Below are 25,453 nucleotides of genomic sequence, written 5' to 3' on the forward strand. Positions count from 1 at the left end.
CCACCCCTTCCGGTAGCAGGCGTAGCCACTTCCGGTGGCGCTTTTAGCGGGCTCCCGGCTCGTGAGTTCCCAGGCGCGTTCCGCCCCTTCGCCCGCGCGGGTGAGGCTTTTCTATCTCCAGCCACCGAGCAAGAGGCCCCCGCGGAGAACGAAATGTGTTGCGAGAAGTGGAACCACGTGGCTGAAATGCTGCTCTTCATTGAAGACCGCGAGGAGGAGTTCAAGATCCTTTGCCTCTGCTCCCGGGCATTTGTGGAGTAAGTTGCAACAGTTCTCTTATTTATTATTATTATTATTATTATTATTATTATTATTATTTTTAATCCTTGCTCGAGAATGTGAGTGTCGCCAAGGTCGAATGAAGCTTTCCTGAAAGCCAAATGACCTGCCTCTAGGGTAGAGTGATGTCTAAGAAACTCGAAGCCTCTCCAGGCGTGGCGTTCTCTTACTATTACTAAAAGGAAGAGTAATTCTAATTTTTATTTTTTTAAATGTGGTGCCTTACATGTGTTATTTCGTTTTTACGTAAATGAAGGGCCAATCTCAAAATTGAGTGAGTCCGACGAGGTGGGCCAGGCGGGTAATCGTATGCCTCAGTGACAGAAGCAGAAGGGATCACAGGTTTGAGACCAGCCTGAGCTACACCACTAAGATGTAGATGTGAAGTGTAAACTAATAAATCCAGCGTAATGAGGTGAAAGTTCAAAATAGAGCTCTTTCTTCAAACTTTAAAATCTTCTCCCACAAAAATTTATATAATTGAAACTTCTGGCTTAACGCTGTTTACAGAAGTTTTAGAGACATCCTGTTCGGAAAATGTTTCCGGTTAAAATTTTGCCTGAATCATCAGAACCTTCTGGTAGAAAATCCAAATTTAGCCGCGTGTAGTGGGGCACGCCTTTAATCCCAGCACTCGGGAGGCAGAGGCAGGCGAATCGTTGTGAGTTCGAGGCCAGCCTGGCCTACAAAATGAGTCTAGGACAGCCAAGGCTACACAGAGAAACCCTGCCTCGAAAAACCAAAAAGAAAAAAGAAAGTCCAGATTTAAGGTTGAAGGTATTCTTTTTCATTATGTACTGGGGGATATATCCGAAAGTTCCTCAAAAAAAGAGATAAAACACCATGTTAAATGTTATTATCAAGAATATTGTCCTCTCTATCAGTGAAGTGTGCTCAGTGAAGAGTTTAACTCAGTGAAATTTTGTTTTTTTGTGCTCCTGTTAGATGTGCTGGTAGGCAGTGGACTATAAGACAGACCCAGGCTGCTCTGATTTTATTTTCTAAGCAAAGGAGATCAATATTGCACTAAGCTAGCTGTTTGCACAATTACTCGGGTGATTATGGATATGAGACAGGTCTGTGGCGATTTGATATCCATCTGTAGCAAGATAGATAGTGAAAATCATGAGGCTGGACAAAGGGAACCGGGTTTTCTTGAAGTCTCTTGTTGCTGTGAAGATGACCTGAGTGAAGACAATGTTCCTTCGATGTAGAAAGAGTTAGAACAAGTACATTAAATAGGCGGGGTGTGGGGGCCTATGCCTTTAATCCCAGCTGGAGGGAGGCCGGGGCATGCGGATCTCTTGAGTTTGAGGGCAGCCTGCTCTACGACCCAAGTCTAGAAAGACAAAGCCCTGTTAACACAGAGAAACATTATCTCAAATAGCCAAAAAACCAAGTTGAAATAGGACAGTGAGATGGCTCAGTGAGTAGAGTCATTTATCACCAATACTGAGGACCTGAGTTCAATCCCTGGGACCCACATGGTGGAAAGAGAGAACCAACCGCCAAAACTCAACAACCCACTGAGGTAGAGCTTTAGAAGCCACAAGAAACACATGACTGATGTGTTCTAATGAGAAATGATCCCCAAAGATAGACCCAGGTCTTTAAGCACGTGGTCCCCAGTGGGTAGCGCTGTTGGGAAGGTGATATATCCTTGCTGGAGGAAGTGCGTCCCTTGGGCAGTGTTGCCCACTTCTAGTTTGCATTCTTTCGGCTTCATGTTTTCAGTTGAAGATGTGATCTCTCAGCTTCCTGTTCCAGTTGCCTGCTGCCTTCCTTGTCTCCCTTGCCATTATGAACTCTCCCTCTGGACCCGCAAGCCAAAGTCAACTCTCCCGTAAGATGCTTTTAGTCATGGTGTTTTATCACAGCAACAGAAAGTAATTAGGACAGAAGTTGAGACCAGAAAATGAGCTGTTGCTGTGAAGAGCTTGGCCGTGTTGGGGTTTTGTTTTGTTTTGAGAAATGTGGAAGACTGTGGAACTTTGGACTAGGAAAGCGGTTGGATGCTGTAAGCAGAGCTTAGCAGGCTATTCTAGTAGGAACCTGGAAGACTTAGTGTTAAGAGTAAGGCAGACTGTAGAGGCTGAAGTCAGAAGGGAAACAGGGACTTGAATACTAGCTCATCCGTTCCTCAGATACTTTTGTCAAAATGTAGCTGTTTTCTGCCCTTGTCCTGAGAACTTGCCTGGGGATTCATTTCTTTTGCAGAGAGACTCGCAAGAGTGCAGGGCATTGGGTCTCGTGTGATTCCTCTTGTGGGTCTGCAATGAAAAAGAGCACTGGGAAGCTTATGCTGCAGCCAGGACATGTGCTGGAACAGAGCCTGTACTGTTAGTGAGAATAGCACAGTTAGGAGCAGGCCTCCTACACTAGAACAAAGAGAAGAATGCCTTGGACTTCACCTAGCCAGCTTCCAACTTGTGAAAGAAGCAGACTTAAGTTTTCTGCACCTGGAAAGCAGCTGCACACAAAAACTGATGCAGATGTGGTTCAGGGGCCTGAGATCCATTCCCCCAACCTAGCAGCCAAAGTATTTTCTATGTGGTACCCGCTGTGAAGTTATGAAAGGTTTAAGAGCAAAGGGCCCTAAGTTTTTCATGGATGGTTCCAGAGAGCCTCTGAAGGAGGCCAGACAACGCGTTACACGGCAACAGCCCCTGCCTGAAGGCCCTAAAATGGCATTCATTGCCTGTAGTTGTGAAAGTGAATCCTGACTGGAGACCTCAAGATGATGAAGATGCCAGAGCCATGAATACCTGCCAAGAGAACTTAATTCAGGGTGTGTAAACAGACCTAGAGATGGGTTGTTGCGGGGAGCAAAGCTGGCATGGCTGAGCCATCTAAGCTCTTTGAAATTGAAGTTTCAGATATTGGACATAGAACTACAGAATTTGGTCTTGCTTTGGTCCAGCATTTCCTTATTCTCCCCCATTTTTTTCTGTACCACTATATGTTATAAGTATGTAATTTGGTTTTTGATTTTATAGGGGTTAGTTAAGAGTATTGTCTTGAGTTTCAAAAGTCTACAATCTGAACTATAGTTTAATTCAAAATCTGAACTTTGGTCCCTATTGAATGTGAATATTCATTTCATGACATTCTAAAATTGGACCATGGTTCTAAATTAAGGACAGTCTAGGCTTCCACACCATCCTGTATGTTTTGACTTTGCTGGCTCTGTCTTTTTCTTTCTTAGTCATTTCCTTCAGTTTCATAGTCTGTCTTTTACTCCCTCTAGACTTTACCCAGAGTTTGGGTCACTAGGAATGCTTTTTCCCATTCATACTTACCCTGTTTGTTTCTTTTAGACCTCTTTCCAAGACCATTTCTCCAAGGAAACTTCTAAGTCCATAGAGGAAGGTTATGTCAGTCGCAGTGGGGCAGAAAGTGCAGAATCAACTCTGTGCTGTCACCAGCAGCACCTGGAGGACTTCTTAGAGAAGCTGCTTAGATGAAGACAGAACATTTAATGTCATAAGCAGAAAAAAAAAACTTAGGAGCTGAGTTGGAGATTAACAGATTTTCTTTTTAGCACAGAGGCAGGCAAATGTTGATAGGAAGAAGACTGCATATGAAAAGGAGACACATCTGCTTTTGCCTTCTCAAAAGTGCCCTGCTTGTATCTTTCACATTAGCTGTATTGTTACTTTATTGTTGCTGTGACAAAACACTATACCAAATGCAACTTACATAAGAGTTTATTTTGACTTAATTTTCCAGAGGAAGAGTCTGTGTCACAGAAGGCATAGCAGCAGATAACTTCAGCAGGGAGCTGAAAGTGGGCAAGGCTGCGAACTCTCAGATCCTGCCCCCACCACCTTCCTTAACAGTGCCACCAACTGGGGACTGAGTGTTTAAATACCTGACCTATCACCTATCGGGGGCATTTATCATTCAAACCACCATTTTGTGGTACCCATAGGCTCATGGCCTCTGTGTATGGTGTGAGTGTGTACACTCGTGGGTATGCAGAGGCCAGAGGAAGATGTCTCATGTTTTCTTTTATCCCTCTCGGCTTTACTCCTTTCTGACAGTGGTCTGTCACTGAAACCCGCAGCTTTCTAATTAGGCTAGACTGACTGGCCAGTGAGCGCCTAGGACCTGAATGTCTGTTGCCAAACACCAGAATTACAGGCATGCACAGCCGGGGTTCTTGCCCTGGAAATGCCCTCTTCATCCCTCTGCCCACCCTATTTTGGCAGCAGTATTGTGGTGATTTGAATGAGAATGGCCCTCATAGACTTGTTTATTGAGTCCAGTTAGTGGAACTGTTGGGAAGCATTAGAAGGTGTGCGCTGGGGATGAGCTTTGAGGTTTCAAAAGCCCCCGTCAGGCCCAGTCTGTCTGTCTGTACACCCCTCTCTCTCTCTCCTGCCACCTGCTACCTAAGTATCAGGGTGTAAAGCTTTCCAGTGCCATCTCCCTCTGCTTCCTGCATGATGATCATGGTACTGAGCAAGCCTTCAGGTAAATGCTTCATTTTATAGGAGCAGCCTTGGCCATGGTGTCTCTTCAAAGCAATAGAATAGTAACTAAAATAAGAAAGTGAACCTAGAACTTAACAATTCTACTATAAAGAGGTCAAAAATTTAACACAACCCAATCAGTAAATGAACATGAGATGAACAGACACTTCTCAAAAGATTAAATACAAATTATCAACAGATACATGAAAAATTGTTGATCATCTTCAGATATCAAGGGAAATAGATTCCATCTCACCCTAGAATGATTGTCCTTAAGAAAACAAACAGTAGTCCTAGCAAATATTTGTTAGGATTGAGGGAGAAAAGCCTTATGGGACTATTGGATAAAATCATCTATTATGAAAGTCAGTATGAAAGATCCTGAAAAAAACTAAAAATAGAACCACCCAGCAATGCAGATAGACCCAAAGGATTCAGGTCCACACATGGTGGAGATGCCTGCTCATCATGTCCATCGTAGGTAGCACCAGTCACAGTAACCATATTATAGACTCAGTCTAGGTATCTGTTAACAGATCAGTGGATAAATAAACAGGCCTGTATACACAGTGATATTTATCCATAAAGGACAATGAAGTTATATCATTTGAAATGTACTGTGGATACTCATCTTACACAGAATTAGCTAAACTCAGAAAGACAAGTATCAAATGTTTTCTCTCACTGTGGGATCTAGATTTCGTGTATGTGTGCATATGTAGCATACATATGACATGAGAAATTAAATGTGGAGTACTTAGTGTGTAAGTACAATATATGCACCAAACTACTGTGCCACTGTAGCATCCAAAGAGGAGACTATTCAGGGAAAGGAAACTGACTGGCTGGAGAGGGAGGGGAGTAAGAGATGATTAAGGGGGCGGGGGTGGCACATTGGATATGGTCAAAGTAAATGGTATACTGGAAATCCATCACTATATGATTATACTAATAAACCTTAAAAGAAAGAATTAAAGCTCAGAAGGTCTACTAGTGAATCTCTGTAGTACTAATTAAACAAAAATAATAAAACCCCAGAAAAGAAAACTTGAAGCAGAAGAATGGAATTATATTAGTTTACCCTAGCAGCCACATTAGCATTTTTAAAAAACTTACTTTAGTAGTGTGAATGGTGGTTTGTAAAACAACCACTCAAAAATTTGTGCAGTAAAGTGCTACTATAGCTTTAATTAAGAAAGATAACAGTAGATTGTAGGCCAACATAGGCTTTATAGCAAAACCATCTCACAAAGCAATTTTTAAAATTAGAGACAACAATAGAAAAATGAAAAAATGAAAAAGATCTCAAAAGTTGTTGGGGATTGGATTGAGAGGACGAAGGTATGGACAGAGCATACAAAGAAGATTTACCAAATGTCATTCAATTCTTATATTGCTACTTTTCACCGATAGAGAGGGATCACTGGTGAATAAGGAGTTTTATTTGGTGGCAGTGATAGGAGGATCATCGCTTTAATTTTGCTTTGATTTTGGAGGAGTCTATGAAATATACAAGAATAGATGGTATAAGTTGGATATATTGGTTTGGACCCTTGAAGATGTTTGTGCTGGTCTTAATCACCTGAGCCATTCATCAGAATCAAAAATACTAGACTATGAATATAAAATTGTGTGCTTAGAATAAGACACAGGAAATGCTGAATTGGTAGTTACTGCCTTTATTATAAAGCTGCTTATGCTATAAAATTATGTTTTAATTGTTTTCTATAATCCATTTTTAAGTAATTTAAACTTTAAAAAAGTTTGCAGAAAATAACAAAAAGCTAAGGAGTTGGCTTAGTTGGTAAAGTGCTTGCACATGAGGCCTGAATTTAATGCCCAGAACCCACCTGAAAGGGTCTGGGCATGGTGGCCCATGCTTGTAATCTCTGTACTGAGAAGGCCAAGACAGGCAGGTTCTTGGAGCTCACTGGCTTTCCATCCTGGAGTACATGAGGAGATCTAGACCACTAGGTGATGCTGTCTCAAAAAGAGACTGAAGAGTGCCTGAGGAATTACCTCTAAGTTTAATCTCTGGACTCCATGTGTACAACCACACACATACGTGCATCCACACATGAATGCACATGAACCTATTCTCTAAACAATTCAATAAACTGTGTTGGTCCCGAGTCTTCTCCCCATCTACTTTGTTTTATTTATGTATGTGGGCACATACTAGGATGACTTTTACCAAAGAACAAGCTGCAAGCATGTTTGTGAATACTAAGTTCCGTATTGCCTATAAACAAATAGTATTCTCCTGCAACCTTAGTGGGTTGAAGTTCCTCCCTCCCCTCCCTTGTTCTCCAATAATGTATCTCTTTCCATCCCACAGAAACTTTTCTTTTTTGCCAGTCTACAGTCAGGAGTCTAATGTCCTCAGTGGCAATTAAAAGTTGTGTCCTTGTATCCTGTAGGATTACTGTGCCTGACCTGGGTCTGTCTGATATTTTGTTGGAGTACTGTCAAATCATGCCTTGGCAGGATTGCTACATGGTGTCATTCTCAGCTCTGGCCATGATTCTAATTACTACTGACTGCTGGGTGACAGCATTTCTTTGGTGTAGTGATGGTTCCAATTGTTTAAACTAGTACTTTGTGACAACATACTCCAGTATAACATCTTAACAAGCCTAGTTTTAATTGACATCTTACACCTCAAACAGCTGTTTCTGAAGGCTGTGGTTTATCAGCATTTTGTAAGGAGTCCTTTTCCTCCTCTTTCTACATGCTCATATTTGTTAAGCATTTGTTAGTGTTAGCATAGACTGTTTTTCTAAGACAGAGTCTCACAATGTATCCCACGCTAGCCTCACTCCAAACCTGTAATCTTCCTTCCTCAGCCCCCAGGGCACTGGAATTATAGGTGTATGCCACTCTACCTAGCCTGACATAGATTGTTGCGATTGTTGATACTGCTCTTCATACTATGTTTCGTGTTCCTGGTGAGAGATCTTTTAGGGTGGTTATTGTTGCTAGCTGACATATCTCACATTCCCTGGTAAGGTAACCCAGTCTTCCCTTTCCAGTTTCTACACTGCTTCTCCATTGTGCATTGGTTCTTTTAGGAGATAATATTACTTGTCTCAGGTTTCTTTTCTGTTGCTGTGATGAAAATGTGCTGAAAAGTGTGCAACCTAGGAGAGAAAGGGTTGTTTATCCTAGCTCTCAGTTCCAGGGTATAGTCAGTCCATCATAACAGGGAAGCCACAGCAGCAGGAGCTTGAGAGAGCAAGTGGGTCACGTTGGGGCCTCAGTCAGAAGAAGAGCAATTGTGAACACATGCATGCTGGTACTCAGTCCCCGCTCTGTGGCTCTGTGCATTTTCACAAGACATTATCCCCATGCTCAGACAGGGAGTGATGCCACTGCCTGTGAGTAGGTCTCCTACATTAGCTAATGCAATTAAGATAATCCCTTACGAACATTCTAGAGGCCCTACTTCCAGGGGTTCTAAGTTTAACACAACTTAGATTAACAGTTACAGCTAACCATCCCGGAACTTTAAAACCAAAAGCTGCGTGCTCATTGTACTTACTGTTCCTGTGTCTTCTCAGTAGACAGTTATTTAGTATTGACATAAAATGTAGCACATGTGGGAATATCTATCTGGATATCTGGACACATTCACCATCTTAAACTACTTCTATACTTACTGTACTTAATACCATGAGTTTATAGTACTGAACCGTTATGTTCCTAAGTAACCTTTAACAAGGCGAAACTTAGTTCTAGCTTCCTCAATCCATATCCTTATCTGTTCATTGTAACCATAATGGTAACTACACTGACCGTGCCTCCACCTGGTATCTTAGTGTCCCATATATTTGGATGTTGGTAGACAAAACAGTGATGCCTGTGTGTGGCTCCCTCTCCTTTGGTTGCCCATGGTGTCTGTGTTCCTGGTAGATAGTGGGGCCAGCAATCATGCAGTCAAAACACATAGGAGTTTTACTTTGTGAAGTTATAAGTTCACCAGAAATGTAGTGCTAGGGCCAGGCATAGTGGCTCATGCCTACGGTTGTAGTAGTTGGGATACTGAAGTGACATACAGGGAGTGTATGATATCTCAAGTTCAAGGCCAGACTTTGCTGTTTGCTACATGATGAGACCCTATTAAAGAAAGTGAACAGGAGGAGGTAGTTTTAGCTACAATGTATAGGATACTTTAAATGTTCTGTAGGTTTATTTTAGTAATGAAATTTCCAATTATGGTAATTAAAAGATTTAGAAAGAGGTGTGCTACAGAAAAGATTAGTAAGAACATCATTATTCAACCTTTATACAGACCATGGGTACCTTGTCTGCTGTGTAATAGATATTCCTCCTGTTTGCAAATACATTGCAGTATGCATGTAGCTTTATATGTGTGTAAGCTCAATCTTTCCCCTATTGGAATACACTCAGATGTTACCAAAAATTTACAGAACACCTAGTTGCTTATGTGTAACAAAGAAAATAAGATTTCTCCCCAATATTCAGGAGAAATTCCTCTTAATTTTAATGACTAGCAATAATAACTGCTGTTATATGTCAAGAAATACTATTTTGTGTATAGTATCAATTTTTACAACTCCATGAGAAACATTGTTGTCTATATGTAGGTAAGAAAAATGTGTTATCAGGTTGCTTCTCTATTTTTTAACCTTTACTATAGCTAATTTATGCTCTGTTAACCCTTTCTTCTTTCCAAGTTTATAGTTCAGTTTATTCCGATATGAATTATTTATTTTGCTTCACAGGGATCGAAAATTGTACAACTTGGGATTAAAAGGCTACTATGTCAGAAGCAGTGGCAATAATGCAGGTAATGTAAAGTAAGATACATACCCTTTTTGATTAAAATTAGCTGTACTACCATATTCATGTATATAATTTGTGGTAACTTGTACTTGCTGGCATAAATGGTGAATGGCAAATAAACCTGTAATTGTAAACCCTTCCTTCACACACACAGATGTACTTCTAGAATTTCTGTCAAAACTCATCTTTTTATTTTCCTGATTTTCCTGTTGTTTATGTTGGCTTGGCTTAGACTTTCCATTGTCTACCATTCCTTCCTGATTTGTAACCATGACCTGGAATTTGAAACTTTTTAAAAAGTCTTGTGCTTTTAATGATATTGGTGTTTTGCCTGCATGTATATAAATGTACTGCAAGCATGCAGTGCCCAAAGAGGCCAGAAGAGGGCATCAGACGGATCCCCCTGAAACTAATTGCAGATGGTTGTGAGCCACCATTTGGGTACTGGGAGTCCAACCCTGACCCTCTGGAAGATCACCCAGTAAGTAGTCCACTGAGCCATCTCTGTAGCCTGAATTTGAAGTTTTTAAAACTAGAAAACATGAAGTCTCTCTGTCAGCTATTTATAGTAAAGGCAGAATTGGGGTAAATCCCAAGTGAACATGTACAGCCTTTTGTCAGACAAGACACTATAGGCCCATCTGAGTTCTCTTCCCAATTGAAAAATAAAATTAGTGTGAATTTCACTTTCTATTCTCTTCGACTTCCTTAGCCTGTTTATCTTATTTCCCAAAATGAACAGATCTGTAGCACGGTTAAAAGCCAAAACAACCCCAATACAGTCTGTCAAAGTTTCCTTTGAAATACTTTAACTTTCTCAAAGCTAGGATAAGGCAAGGTTTCATATTGTGCTGTACAAATAAGGACTCTGTAAGCACTAGGCTCCTACTGAACCTGAGAAGCTGTGTTACTATGAGAGGACCACAATATTAGTTGATTCATCTTCCTCATCCTATGCTCACCTGGGCTTTCCTAATTCTATTGGATGGAATATTGATGGGATGCCCTGTCTTTTTTCATTGGTTAAGAGATTCTCTGGTATAATTTCATACATAAGGTTTCTTCTTTATCAATGTCTATTTCTGTTGCCCGATCATGAACTTGGAGGGTTTTGTTTTGTTCGTTTTACTGAGGAGAGAGAGGGTGTGTGTGTTGTGTAGCTTTGTTTTGAGGTGGTCTCATATATACCCTGGCTCACCTGGAGCTTGCTATGTAGACAAGCTGACCTCAATTTTTTTGTCGTTTTTTATATTAGTTCCTTTACCATCAATTCTTTTTGTTTGCTTGTTTGTTTGTTTTTAATATGTAACAGTAGCATTAGTGCATATGTGAGCAAGTCATGTAAGAGTTCTGGATCTTAGGTTCTTCTTTAAAATGAGGATAAGAAAACCTGCCTTTGCATTTTTCTCTACAGTGAAGCTAACCCATTCTCTCTGTAGGAGTCCAGGCTACAGAAGAGGAGGAAGATGGTCACTCCCATGGCACTGCAGAATCACATAGCCCGGATGAGAGTGAACTTGACTCAGAGGCCAAACTCATGAGAAGTATGGGATTGCCAATTCAGTTTGGTAGAGTGTCGGCTCATGAGAATTTTGAGGTATTGATCTTAATATTTCTATTTCCTGTTTTTTATAAATCAGTATAAAGAATTATATTTTTATTTACAATCAGATTGATTCATGGTTGAAACACTTTACATATTTATATTATAACTAAACTGCAGGTTGGGATACATCCCATGTGTAACTTTTCTTCTCATGAGTACTTTAAGAGTCACTTCTTTGTGTATTAAAGGCCCATACTGGGAATTTGGGTGTGGTTTTAGTCATGCTAATCTTCAAATAGACTCAGACTTCTTACCATTTATCTGGTGCAGGTGTCTATGAATACAAGAAATAAAGTAAAGCAAAAAAGAAGAAAACATCGAAAGAAGTGCTTAGATGAGATGGTGCGGGAATCTTGGAGAAATGACCATGAAGAAGATGACCTGTTAGTTTCAGATGATCCATCTTCAGTTGAACACTGTGAGAACAACAGAATATGTGAAATTCCAAGTAAGACAGATACTGAAACAGACAGCCTTCCTGTTGAAAATACACTGTCACCACAGCTGGAGGTCACAGAGAGTTGGGAAAAGTATTGGAATGAATATGGAGAAGGGCTGTTGTGGCAAAGCTGGCAAGAAAAATATCCAGACCAGACAGTGTCTTCTGAACCTTGGAACCTTCCTGATACAAAGGAGGAATGGGAGCAGCATTATAGTCAGCTGTATTGGTACTATTTGGAACAATTTCGGTATTGGGAAGCTCAGGGCTGGACTTTCGCTGCCTCACAAAACAGTGACATAGATGTTTGTGCATCTCAAGCAGAGGTTGATGAGAAATATGAGGGCAGCACGAAAGCAGATTTAACATCTTTTTCCTCTTCACCTAACACAGTTGATGATGAAAGTCCTGGGTCAAATGATAATCAAGAGCATAATGAAATTATTACTGGAATTAATAATATAATTCTGAGTTCAGAGGAAGTAGAACAGAGTCAGCTAGATTGCAGTGTACACTGTGACAAGCAGCTGAGTGAAATTAGCAGTGGAAAAGAGTGCCCTGCCTCTGGAGGAAGTGACCACCGTAGTGGAGCACCCAAGGAAAGTGGAAATGGAAGCACAGACCAAGCAGCTCAAGGTAGGATTGTCCAGACTTACTCTGTCAGGTAATACTCATCAAACAATCTACTTAACACTAATACTTAATGAAAGTATCCCATCTTAATTTTATATCACAAACAGTACATTGATTGTTCATCTATGTTGGTAAGATTTGAATTGCATCCTCAAAAATAGTCCTTCCTCTGTGCATCTGTAGCCACCGCTTTGCTTGTCATGGATTGCTGAGTTCTCGGTTAGAAATTGGAGGTTGTATAAGACATGACTGCATAATCAGGCTGTCTTGGAATTTGTGATCCTCCTGCCCTAGCCTCTCCTGTCCTAGGACTGATGCAGTTGTGAACCAATTGTGGCTCCAGCTAGAAGTTTGCAGAGTTCTGTGCTGTTGGAGGTTGGTCTGATGTGTTTTGACTGATTACTGCTTGCTGTCTCTGTGCCCCACCAAGTTTGACCAATAAAAGACCATCACACCTGGGCAGGGCAAATGGGATAGGCGTGGCTAAGGTTCCTGGACTTTGAGGAGAGAGAATCTGGGGAAGAAGAGACTGGAAGAGAAGAGAGGAGGAAGAAGGCTGTGGAGGGCAAGCACATGGCCGGCATGGATGGAGACTTAGCGCAGATGATGATAATTAGCAAGTATTTGGGATTATGATGGGAGGTGGCGCGATAGAAATAATTAGAAACAGATGGCATGTTATACCTGCCCCAATATGGGATGTAGTTTAGGGGATTAATATCTGTTCTGCCCCAGGTTAATTAAGGCTATTTTAAAATATAACAAGTGTCTGTGTCTTGATTGATTGCTAGCGGGTTAGAAAATACCGCTGTAATAATAATTATAGGCCTAAATAATAAACATTATTAGGTCATATTTATAAATTAACCGCAACACTGTAGCTTTCCTATTTCTCTTTTCTCTCCTATATTACAGTCTCATTCCTTTCTGTTTTGATACCATCCTTTCTATTAGTTTTTCGAGTTTCTCTGTGTAACCTTGGCTGTCCTGGACTTCCTTTGTAGACCAGGCTGGCCTTGAACTCACAGAGATCTGCCTGCCTCTGCCGCCTGAGTGCCGGGATTAAAGGTGTGTTCCACCACTCCCAGTCAGTATTCATCTTTTCTTATCTGATATTTTATATATTAACTTTCTGGTGATCTTCTGTATATTCCTGATGTGTCTCTTGGTTTCTTTCCTGCTGCTATGATAAAATACAACTTTGTGTTGCTAACAAAAACACCTTAAGGAAGGTTTTGGACCTCATAACAGGACTTTAAGGCAGCAGGGCCTTGAGGCAGCTGGTCTTACTTCAGCTGCAGTCAGGAAGGAATGCTCGCTCATACTCAACTCATACTTTGTATGCTGCCTTGGCCCACACCCAGAATATAGTGCCACGTACCCTTTGACCTTGACCCTGACAGATAACCTATTTAAGGAAATGCCCTAGAGTATCTTTGGAGGCCCATCTTCTAGAACAACCCCAGACCCTGTCAGGTTGATAGTGGACACTGACCATCACAGCTTCTCTTCTTATTAAAACATAAAAGTTTGTAACATGTTGATCAGTATATTAGGCTGTGGTTTTGCCTTATTATCCTTTTTATTCTTATCCCTAGTTCTGCTTTTTTCCTTTTCCAAACACAGAAAAACTTCTCGGTCACTGCCTTCTATTGTCTGCCCCTTAGTTATAGATATATGTGGTTGGTTGTAATTTGCTCCTTTGTGTCATCCCTCAGGATCAGTGAGGATTTGAGGTTTTAACATACTTTCATTTTCCCATTAAGATCAAAGCATAAAATCTGTGTTATATTTTTATGTACATGTGATTTCTACTTTTTGTCACTGATACTCTCCAGTCTCTCCCTGTTTCCTTGCTGTGAAGGAAGCTTGGAAAATGGAGCCCATAAAGTCTATTGCACTAAAGTCTCATGCAATAACCAACTTTATTCAGAGCATCAGGTAATTTATAGTCTAAGGGATAAGAAGTTGCTTGAGTAAAGTGTATGGTCACAGCACAGGCTGCACGAGGCAAAAACATGTTTTTCAATAGAGGCATAAACACATAATAATAGCCTGTTGTAGTGAATCATGTGAAGTAAACTCACTCATATCCACTGTACCTGAGAGGAGCACAGACCCACATTACAAGAACAGTCCTGTGTTTTGAAGAAACTAAAGTCTCAAGATTCTTTGTCTTGTTTTCTTGGAGTTTTCTCACAAGCACTCAGAATTCATAATCACATGACTCCATTCTTAGATCATTCTGACATTTTGCTACTGCTCACCTTAATAAAGGTGCCTTACTAGGTCATTGAGATGGCTCAGCAGGTAAAGGCACTTGCCAGACAAGCACAGTTTGATCTCCAGAGCCCACATACTGGGAGAGGGTACCTGCTCCCACAGCTTATCCTGTACCCGCAACACTCACCTCACCATCGCACGCCCTCACAGATTAATTGATTAAAACAAGAAAAGGATGTGCCTGCCAACAGTTAACAACAGTTACCAGAAAGGTAACAGTGTACCCTGTGGGATACTTTCCATAGATCTGGAGAAACTAGTTTTCATTTTGCTTTTTAAAGCATGGTTGTGCTTCATTTACATAGGAGATAAGGTTCTCAAAGGTTTGTTATCAGGTAATTTCGCTGCGGTGCATACATCGGAGGACACTGAAATTTAAATACTTGAGTTGTGATAAGACCTTGAGGGACCACGATTGAGTGTTCTCCAATATGTAGTGCCATCCTTGAAAAAACATTATTATGTAATACATAACTGTATGATTAGATGAGGAAACCTTAAATCTTACAGGCATAGCATATAATTAACTGCCTTTGAAAATAATAGGGAAGTTGCCAGACCCCAGGGAATAATATCCACTGTTCTCTCTCTTTCTCTTTAGAGTTGCAGGAGTCTTCAGGAACAAATACAAGTAAAGAAGGCGCACACCCCAAGAGGGCTGATGGAAATGAGAGTGAAGATGACCCCCCTGAGCATAAGCCCAGCAAAGTGAAGAGAAGGCAAGTTGCACATCACCTAGCCAGGCAGCACTGTACTCTAAGGAAAAGAGCGATCGATTAGACACACCTTTCGACTCAGAGTCATATGCTAATTCTACTCATAAACTCTTAAGTGAAAGTTAGTTCCTCATCTACAAAATGAGACTGAGAGCAATTTTTGTAAGATCATTAGGTTGACGAGAGCTATCACACAGTATGTGACAGTATATTAATTATCAATGAAGTATGCAGCATTCAGGTGATGATTACATAACAAACAGCCCAGCCCATACATATGACTGAATTTCTTTCTTAAATATATGTTAACCTATTTCTGATACAAACCTCAATCAAATGCCTTTGTTGTATGCATAGGAATACTGAGACAAAGATAAGTACTTTATTTCAGTACTTTAAATCTAAAGTTAGAGCGAAGATCCTCTTTCTGTTTACCATCTATACAGTACAATACAGAATAATATAAAGTCAAACGTGTCCCAAGTACCACAACCAGAGCATTAGGTGGAGATATTTCTTTGTAGTGTTCCCCATACGACTTTATTTTTCTTCCGTGTAGCATCTAGAAAAATGATAAGCAAACTCTGAAGTCTGAGTAGCGAGTGTGGTCCGTTGAAGTATGCCACTGCTACTGGTGCTTTGGCTGTGCATATGAAACTTTGCTTATTGGTTGCCTCACTGTGTGGGACAGGTTCCTAGAGGCAGAAGGGTGTGTGCTCATAGTCCTAGCACGTGGCCGACCTCCTGGGAAAGACACACTTCATAGGTTACTGCTGTATTCTGCTTGATGCTGTGGGTCATGCCATCAGGGTTTCTGAACTTGTTTAAGGCACTTGTCACTCCTGAGACAAGATATTGGACAAAAGCAGCTTAAGGAAGGAGGCTTAGCTAGACTCATGGTTTGAAACTGTGATCCCATCGTGGCAGGGAAGGCACGTCGGTGGAAACAGCTCAAGGTTCAGACTGTAGAAACACGAGCAGCTGGTTACCTTGCATCAGGAAGCAATGAGAGATAAGGACGAGTTCCCATCTTGTTTTATTCTTTCTGGGGTGGTTCTTCTCTCCCCTGTTAAGCCTCTAGGGAAACCCTCACTGGCCTAGCTAGAGGTGTGTTTCCTAAATGTTCTAAGTCTAGTCAAGTTGGCAGTGAAGAGGAACCATCCCTGTAGGTTCTCTGGTTACTTACCACCTGTATTACAGCCTTTTTTAAGGATTTGTTTTCTTATTGCCTGTATGTTTGTGTTCTGAACGTAGTGTGTGAGGTGCCAAAAGAAGGCAGAAAATAGATCCCTTGGCTCTGGGGCTAGAGGGGGTGTGAGCCGCTCACTGTGGGTGCTGGGAACCAAACACTAGGCTTCTGAAAGTGCTTTGGAGTCTCTGAGCCAGCTCTTCAGCCCCCATACCTTTCTCTTCTTAGTAACATTCTTCTCTAGAAATTTTTTTTGTCTGATTGGTACTTCTCAAGAGTTTTCTTTTTATGGAGACCTCTAGAGAAATTACTCCAGAAAACTAATCTTGGGCTTCAGCCAAGGTTACATAGAAAGATTCATATTTATATCATCTTCAGAGATAGAGATAGAATACTGGAGTAGTTTAAGGTTAGGGGCTGGAGAGATGGCTCCGTAGTCAGGATCATTCGTGGCTTTCCCAGAGGACCTGAGTTAGGTTCCAAGCACCCATGTCAGAGAGCTCACAACAGCCTGTAACTCCAGCTCCGTAGGATCTGAGGCCTTCATGCTGGCTCCACTAGTGCCTGTATTTACATGCACACAGAAGGACATGCATACACACGAGTTAAAATCCTTAAATTAAAAGAATATGCATGCTTGTTAGTATGTTTCAAACACTGCTGAGTACTTTTAAGTTATCTGGAAAGTCCTGATTAAAGTACTTTGTTTCCATACCTTGTGGTTTTGTGCGATACTCTTCACACTGAAAGTCGTGGCTTATTATCGTTTCCTTCCTTTGTCTTTTTGTTTGTTTAGCCATGAATTGGACATCGATGAAAACCCAGATTCAGAAGTTGATGACAGTGGTTTCCTTCTAGGATTCAAGCATGGCTCAGGACAAAAGTAATTATTCATAAGGGCTTTTGCCTTCTAGAAATCTTAATAATGTCAGCTACCTTAAATGTCTTTGGCATTCGTGTAGCTAATATCTAAGGCTGTATTTGATGTCATTGCAAATAATGCAATTAAAATACCAGCTTCTCATGTTAGTAAGACTTAACAGTAGAAATCATGTTATACATTTGTATTCCCTGTGTTAACTCAGCTGTACTTAGGTGTTCCGGTCTACTTCACAGATACAGCAGCTAGCTGTAGGCACAAACATTTGACCTTGTCCAGATCACATTCACAAGGGGGATTTAAGCTCAGATCTTAGAACTTCACACTGTGGTTGCCACCCAGCGTCTCATCATGCTGCCCCTTGCTCCTGTAAAGACTAGGAAGCACACTGTGCAGCAAAGATGTGGACATTCACATGTTTCGCAACTAGGCACACAGATTACCTCCCTGTTTAAAAGTCACTAATGGAGGATGCACAGCTTACAGCTTGCTTCTCTCAGCAGTGTGCCATATATTCCACCTTCTTAGCACACACAGCATTTGCCTAATCATTCCAGTGACGTTGTATTTAATTCTCCATTCTCATTAACAACATCGAGGTTGTTTCCGAAGATCTAGCATAGTGTCTGTTATGTATGCTGCATCCCATTTGTTCCTCCTCCTCCTCCTCCTTGATGGGCTGTTCAGTACATTGTAATGGACACACCAAAAATCCTTCAACCATTCGCCTTTTAAGGGCCTTTGGAATTTTTTCTGGTACATAAAGCTGCTATGAACATTTGTGTGTGGAGACCAAGTTTTCTCCGGGATTAAATGCCCAAATATTAAAATGAAACATGAATGAGTAGCTTATTATCTAAGCGTAAATGGTAATTTCATCTTATGACTGAACTGAGTGGATAAAGCAGCCTCAGTATGTCCTGTGTAGGTCAGTTTCTCCCATTCTTTGAGTTTGTTTCTAAGCATTCAGGCTTAATGTCCTAGTCATCTGTTATATGTTGGGAAATTTAAATAAGCTATGCATCATGAATTCAGCAGGAGAAGAAGGCTGCCTCATGATTAATGTATAAATCAACTCTGGATTAGTTCAAAAGTACGTGCTTATATTTAAAGTTCTACAAATGGCTTGTAAAGTCACCTACTAACCTGAAGACAGCAGTACTTTGTATAGTCATTTTAAGATAAGGAGGACAGAGGTTAACAATATGTATAAAAACTGTTTACATTGTTGGGTTCTTGTTGTTGGCTTTTTATTGTTTTGGTTTTTTCAGGGTTTTTTTTGGCTTGTCGAGACAGGGTTTCTCTGTATAGCCTTGGCTGTCCTAGACTCACTTTGTAGACCAGGTTGGCCTCCGAACTCACAGCGATCAGCCTGCTTCTGCCTCCCAAGTGCTGGGATTAAAGGCGAGTGCTGGGATTAAAGGTGTGTGCCACCACACCCCAGTTTTTGTTTGTTTGGTTGGTTGGTTGGATTTGGTTTTGGTTTTTTTGACTGTTGTGTGGCTTTTAATAGTACACGCTCATGGAAATGAATTTCATTGCTTGGGGTTTAACTTTTTTCTTTTCTATTTAGAAATAGAATTCTACTTAAAGAGAAAGATAAGGAATTGTTGTTGTTGTTGTTGTTGTTATTATTATTATTATTATTATTATTATAAAGGTAACATGACTCAAAGAGAAAAATAACATGGCTCAAAGAGAAAATTTTCAGAGGCTTCAAAACTTTGTGACAGACAGACAAAAACTCAAGTGATTGGATCAGATTTTCTCTAAACTAAGCTTCCAGTGGCCATTCTTGACATAAATTTGAATATGTCCCAATATGTTTGAGGTCTTTGACCTAACTCTAAGAAAAATTTTCCTAACAAGGAAATAAGTTTTTGTTATCCTTCTTTATTGCAGTCTGCTACATAATTTCTACTTTCTAATCTCTTTATTGTTGTCTGCTACATAATTTCCACTTTCTAATCTACATTAAAAATGTATTTTAGTTGTGATGGTGCACACTTGTAATTCCAGCATTCAAGTATCTGAGGCAGGAGAATCAAGAATTTAAGGCAAACCTGGGCTGCATGGTATAATCCTATATCAAACAAGAAAAAAATAACCTTGCTAGTCTTATCATTGGTGTTTCTTTCATATTTGCTTTTTGGGTTTTGTTTTGGTGGTGGTGGTGTTTTGGGGTTTTTTGTTGGTTGGTTTTTGGGTTTTTGAGACAGGGTTTCTCTGTTATCTTGGCTGTCCTGGACTCACTTTTTGACCAGGCTGGCCTTGAACTCACAGTGATCTGCCTGCCTCTGTCTTCCAAGTACTGAGATTAAAGGTGTGAGCCACCACACTCGGCTTTAGTTTTTGGTTTTTCGAGACAGGGTTTCTCTGTCTAGCTCTGGCTCTCCTGAAATTCTCTCTGTAGATCAGGCTGGCCTCAAACTCAGAAATCTGCCCTCATACTTACTTTTAATTTGTCATAAGAACTAGACCATAAACTCTTCTGCAGATAGTATGTGATTTCATCATTTTCAAAATTCATTAGGGTTAAATTGCAGCTATAATATCTAGCAAATACTAGTAAAGAGTGTTATTTGGGGGGGGTGATGTTTTCGGTTTTTTGGGTTGTTTGTTTCCCTATGCAGGAAAATTTTTCTAGAACTTAACATGTGTGTCACTTCTTTTGGTCTGATCTAGATATGGTGGAATTCCAAATTTCAGTCATCGACAGGTCAGGTATCTAGAGAAGAATGTGAAATACAAGTCACGGTACCTGGATATGCGCAAGCAGATGACTGTGAAGAACAAACACATTGTGTTCACCGAGGAGTCGGGAAAACCTCTTGTGAAGAAGAGTAAAGTGCGGAGTAAGGTGGGCACAAGCTTGCCTTCGGTTCAGATAGAAGCACAATTTATAATTTGGTTTCTTAAAGTTGTGTTCAAATAGGAAGTTTCACCCTTCAAGATTGAAGGATATCTCAGAATATTTCCCACTAGCTTTACCAAGTTATATATTACATAAACTAGGTTTGAGGAAAGAAATTGAGGTTATATGAAGAAACGGCTGCTTAAAAACTAAAAAGTTAGAGCATCTAAAGAGATAACTCTATTAAATTGTTTTGCCCACATGGTACAGATGACGAGGACAAAGAATTTTCCTACCTGTTTCACATAAAGTAGGATCCCAGTACAGAGCCTGATAAGATTTTATACTACAAGCCTGGATTCTGAGCTCATCCAAAGATTGATCACACTTTGGAGTAATAGGCTTGACCCATGAAACTGAAATACAAGCCCAGTCTATGGATTCACGCTGTCCCGTGACAGTTTGAAGGCTCCTCTTGTACTTCGCTTTCTGAAATAGGAAATAAATGTACTAGAGCATGATCTTGTGATTGGGTGAGTTCTGCTGGGGATGGGCTTTTCTGATGTCCAGAGCCTTGCTCTCAGTGGTGTTGTCCCCTAAGGGCAGGGAGCACAGCCTCAGGCTTCCCAAGGGCCTTGTTGTCCCTCACCTACCTTCTGGCAAAGCATGCTGCAAATTTATGTATATTCAGATTGGTCAAGGTTGGTGCTATTTTAATCAATACTTTAATGGCCCTTTCTTACACCTGAAATAGACTGCCTAGTGTCAAATTCTTAAGACTTTTTGTAATGTATTGAGAGTAATATTCCCATACATTCACCTATTGCTGAATATAGAAACAGCTGTGTGTAGTGGCTGTTGTGTCCTTAGTTCTCTTGGGTGTAGATAGGTGGCACTTTCCTCCCAGAGTGTAAGGTTTTTATCATTTGTCTACTGCTCTGAAATTTTCTCATTCTTTTTTCAACTTTAAATGTATCTTTTTCTCCTTATTTATTCACTTTACATACTTACTGCAGCCCCCTCCCTCCTCCCCTTCCAGCCCCACCCTTACCCATTCCCTTCTCCCCTTCTTCCCAGAGAAGGGAGCCCCTCCCTCCCCACCCCACCCCTGTACCATCCCGCCCTGATGAAGTTCATTGTTCAGCAGATGCAAGGAAGTACCTCATCCAACTGCTGCTGTGTCATTTTAGCAAAGAGACTTAATTTTGTTATGGCTTAATCTTATCAGCTCTGCTGTTCTTACTCATTCTTTCTGAGATAGCTCTGACGGGTTTTATTTTGTTTTTAGATTATTTTGTTTATGAATGTTTGTGTATGCCTGATACATGTGTAAACCAGAAGGCATCAGATCCCCCGGGACTGGGACAGTTGTGGGCTGCCATGTGGTGCTAGAAGCTGAAGGTCCTCTGCAAGGACAGTGCGTGCTCTCAAGACAAACTGCCACTCTTCTGACGATGCCATGTAACTGCTTTTAAAGGAACTCTTAATGAACTCACAGGGTGCTCTCCTAAATTCCAGATGGCCCAGAATTACTTGTAGTTTGTGTGGTACATTGTATTTCTCTGAGCTAATAATTATGATGGCTTGTTAATCAAGTCACACATGATAAAAGGTGAGAAGATTCTGTTTGTAGTTAATTGATGATTCTTATGGTATCTTAAAATTTCAGGTGGAAAAATTCCTAAGATGGGTTAATGAACCAGTAGATGAGGAGCTATCACAGGAGTCTCTTTCTCACAAGAAAATGCAAGACACTTGCACAAGCAGTGACTCAGAGGAACAAGACATGTCCTTGGACAGAGCTGATGGCCTTATGGAGACCAGAGATCCAGAACCTGAAAAATGTCAGACCGTCTCTTCAGCCAGTGAACTTGAAGCAGAAAAGAGTGAAGGAGGCTCCTTGGTAGTGACTGTTCCAGAGAAGCAGGCTTGTATAACTGAAGAAATAACACATTCTCCCCACGCAGAAACAGAAGGTACGAATGAATGCATATCCCATTGTGTGTCCCTTGTTCGCACTTCCATAGCATTTAAACCTCACGATTCTTTTAAGTGGAGAGAAGGCATGTAATGTGAATGAGCTAGTGGCTGCGATTGGGCACTGGGGTGTTCCTCACTTGTTAAACAGGCTGGATCAGTCAAGACAAATGTGAGAGAACTCGCTGCGTGGACCTTCATCTCTGCCGCCACTCTGTCCCTGGCTGATAATGGCATGTTCCTGTTGAAATTGAAGCGCACATTTTCTTCTTATAATTGCTTTTCCATAATGGTTTGGTGGGGGGGGGTGTTGATAGAACATTAACTATGTTTACAGTAGTTGGCACTAATAAATGTGAAAACTAGCATTTTTAGTGGCCAAATTTCTTTAATAAATAAAGATGAAGGTGTTTTTGCTTCATGTTTGCCCTTCTGGAACAGCTGTATTTGTCATGGTCCTTCTTCCCTTCTACTGTTCCTAGAGCAGCTTAGGCTCTTAGCTATGGTCACTGCTACATCAGTGACACACCATAACTAAAGGTAATTCGGGAACGAATGGGTTTATTTGGCTTATATATATACTGCCACAGTCCTTTGAGGGAAACCAAGGCAGGAGTTGAGTGGAAGCAAGAACGCAGAGATCATGGTGCTGCTTACTGCCTTGCTCAGCTTGCTCTCTTACAGCATCCAGAACCACCGGCCAGGGGTAGCACTCCCCTCCTCTCTCATCCTCCCACATCAGTCAGTAGCAAAGAAAGTTGCCTGCAGCCCCATCTTATGGAGGCAGTTTTTCAATTGCTATTCCTTCTTCTGAGATGACTCCAGTTCATGTCGAGTTGACATAAAACTAGCCAGGACACTCAGTTTAGTTGGTTCATTTCCTTTGTGTGCACACACATAAACCTAAGTCTCCTCTCACTTATCTCCTGCCTTTTTACACTGTAGACTTCAGGTGTTTTATGGGTTTTTTTTTTTCATTACCAGTGTTATAACTATGCTATTTAGATTCTTAATCTATATGTAGCCTGCTGAGGTGAGTGAAAACAATACTTTTATCTCAACATTTTTGCCTATTTGCAATGACCTGATGGTCAGATTAGGACATAGTCCTGTCCTTAAAAACATTTAAATGTAATGGAGCTTTATCTGTAATCTTGCTTTTATTCTGTGGCAGCACTCTTCGTCTTTATACATTGCTGCTTTTAATCTTCTGGAGACTGAAACCTAATAATCAATTAATATTTGTTTTAATAAGTAATTATTGACTGGAATTTGACCATACTTCTCTTTTCATGGTTGCATCTGTATTATTTGTGCCTTATTTTAGTTGAAATAAAGAAGAAGAAAAAAAAGAAGAGAAAGAACAAGAACAAAAAGATAAATGGTCTTCCACCTGAAATAGCCTCTGTTCCAGAGCTGGCAAAATACTGGGCCCAGAGATACAGGCTCTTCTCTCGCTTTGATGATGGCATCAAGTTGGACAAAGGTAAATAAAATATTGCTGTGTTGTTTAACTTTATTTAAGTGCCACTTTAAATTTACAAAAAGGTGTTAGACCTTTCATACCCTTTTTACTTTGCTTCAACCATCTCTGACATTAATAGTTTTCAGTGTGTGTGTGTTGTCTTTTTCTGAACCACTCCCCAGTATTAATTTAGTGTGCATTTTCTTAGAACAAGGTTTTTTGCTGTGAAAATAATCAAGATCCAGGATCCCCTTGTACAAGAAAATAAACCAAAGATAGTAAGTTATCTCTAGGACACATATTGTCATGAAGAAGTGTGCTGTGCATCGACTCTTCATGTTTCCTTAGATTCCTTTAATCTGTAGTAGCTCCTCAGACTCCCGTGCCCAGGGCTTCACTTGAGCCAGGCAGGTACTGTACCACTGACGCATGGCTTGGACATCTTTCAAGGAAAGATGTTTGTTGTTCTCAGTTACACATATACAACTATGTTTTAATTTTAGATTTAATTGGCATTTGAAGCATCTTATGCCAAGTAGCAAAAGTATGTAGGTTATTAAAAAGAACATCTGATGAAGATATACCTAATGTAGAAATTTATGATATAATTAACACTAAAAATTTGAATCCTTCATTGAATTTTCCTTCCCTTGATCTTTTTTTTTTTTCAGATTTATTTATTTTATGTATATGAGAGGTCTGTTTTCATGCATACCAAAAGAGGGAGTCAAATTTCATCACAGATGGTTGTCAGCCACCAAGTGATGGCTGGGAACTGAACTCAGGGCCTCTAGAAGTGGTCTTAACCACTTCGCCATCTTTCCAGCCCCCACTTCTCTGATATTAAAGACTTAACTTAGTCTCACAGACTGATAACTCACTTTCATATTAAAACTAACTATCCCTCTTTATGAACTTTAAAAATCAGGAGGTCTTGCTCTATTGTGGAGTGTGGGTGATTCTATGCCCCCTATATAATTTGTAAAATCCTGTGTGCTACAGAAATTTTGGGGGAATTTATTAGAAAAACAAAGACTGGGGAAGAAATACTAAATGTTTAAGGAGTTTAGGTGGTGAAGAGCCATTTAAAGCTTTACTAAGTAGTAAGAACAGGAAAACTTACACATCATTTTGTTCAAAGAAGTTTCTTTCTGAAAAATGCAGCCTCTTTCTAGCAGAGAATAAGGGAGCTATTTCTTTCCTCCAGGTAAGTGTAGCTTCATTTCTGAAGATGGCAATTCCTACTTTGCTAAAGCAGCCTCCTGGTCACTGGCTACCATTCTTTGCTTTTTTTGACATTTAAATAGCCTATGAACAGCTCATTCTCCACATGGGAAAGGGGGAGGAAACGGGGGACTGCCTGTGACATGAACTCTGGTGCCTCGATTTGATCGCTGCCCCTTGGCAGAGAGGCCCTGTGGGAACACAGAGGAAGGGGATGCAGGCTATCCAGATGAGACCAATAGACTGTGGTCAAGACAGTGGGGGAGGAGGACCTCACCTCTCAGAGGTCCAGGGGAGGAGAATAGGAGGGAAGAAAGAGGGGCGGTGGGAACAGGAAGATAAGAATGAGGGGATAACAATCAGGATGTGATGTGAATAAATTATAATTTTAAAAACATGTGAATTTGAGCTGGGCATGGTGGTGCACGCCTTTAATCCCAGCACTCGAGAGGCAGAGGCAGGTGGATCGCTGTGAGTTCTAGGCCAGCCTGGTCTACAGAGTGAGTCCAGGATAGCCAAGGCTAACACAGAGAAACCCTGTCTCGAAAAACCAAAAAAAAAAAAAAAAAAAAAAGTGAATTTGGCATGCACACCATGGATAGATACATGAAGGCAAAACACATAGAA

The 25,453-nt window shown here is 40.7% G+C and overlaps 1 protein-coding gene across 1 annotated transcript in view; it reads left to right on the top strand.

Moving 5' to 3' along the window:
• Positions 1 to 37: 37 nt before the first annotated feature.
• The window catches only part of TGS1 (trimethylguanosine synthase 1), a 37,250-nt gene continuing 11,834 nt past the window's right edge, over positions 38 to 25,453 (top strand). The window contains exons 1-9 of the mRNA XM_084788948.1: positions 38 to 257; positions 9,500 to 9,564; positions 11,000 to 11,157; positions 11,437 to 12,241; positions 15,123 to 15,240; positions 17,223 to 17,309; positions 19,992 to 20,166; positions 21,830 to 22,136; positions 23,465 to 23,623. Of these exons, the coding sequence (XP_084645074.1) occupies positions 154 to 257; positions 9,500 to 9,564; positions 11,000 to 11,157; positions 11,437 to 12,241; positions 15,123 to 15,240; positions 17,223 to 17,309; positions 19,992 to 20,166; positions 21,830 to 22,136; positions 23,465 to 23,623 (1,978 nt within the window). The 5' untranslated portion in view covers positions 38 to 153. The remainder of the gene's footprint in view (positions 258 to 9,499; positions 9,565 to 10,999; positions 11,158 to 11,436; positions 12,242 to 15,122; positions 15,241 to 17,222; positions 17,310 to 19,991; positions 20,167 to 21,829; positions 22,137 to 23,464; positions 23,624 to 25,453) is intronic.

The sequence above is a fragment of the Acomys minous genome (assembly GCF_964271855.1).
Source record: "Acomys minous genome assembly, chromosome: 1".
NCBI classification, from domain to species: Eukaryota; Metazoa; Chordata; class Mammalia; order Rodentia; family Muridae; genus Acomys; species Acomys minous.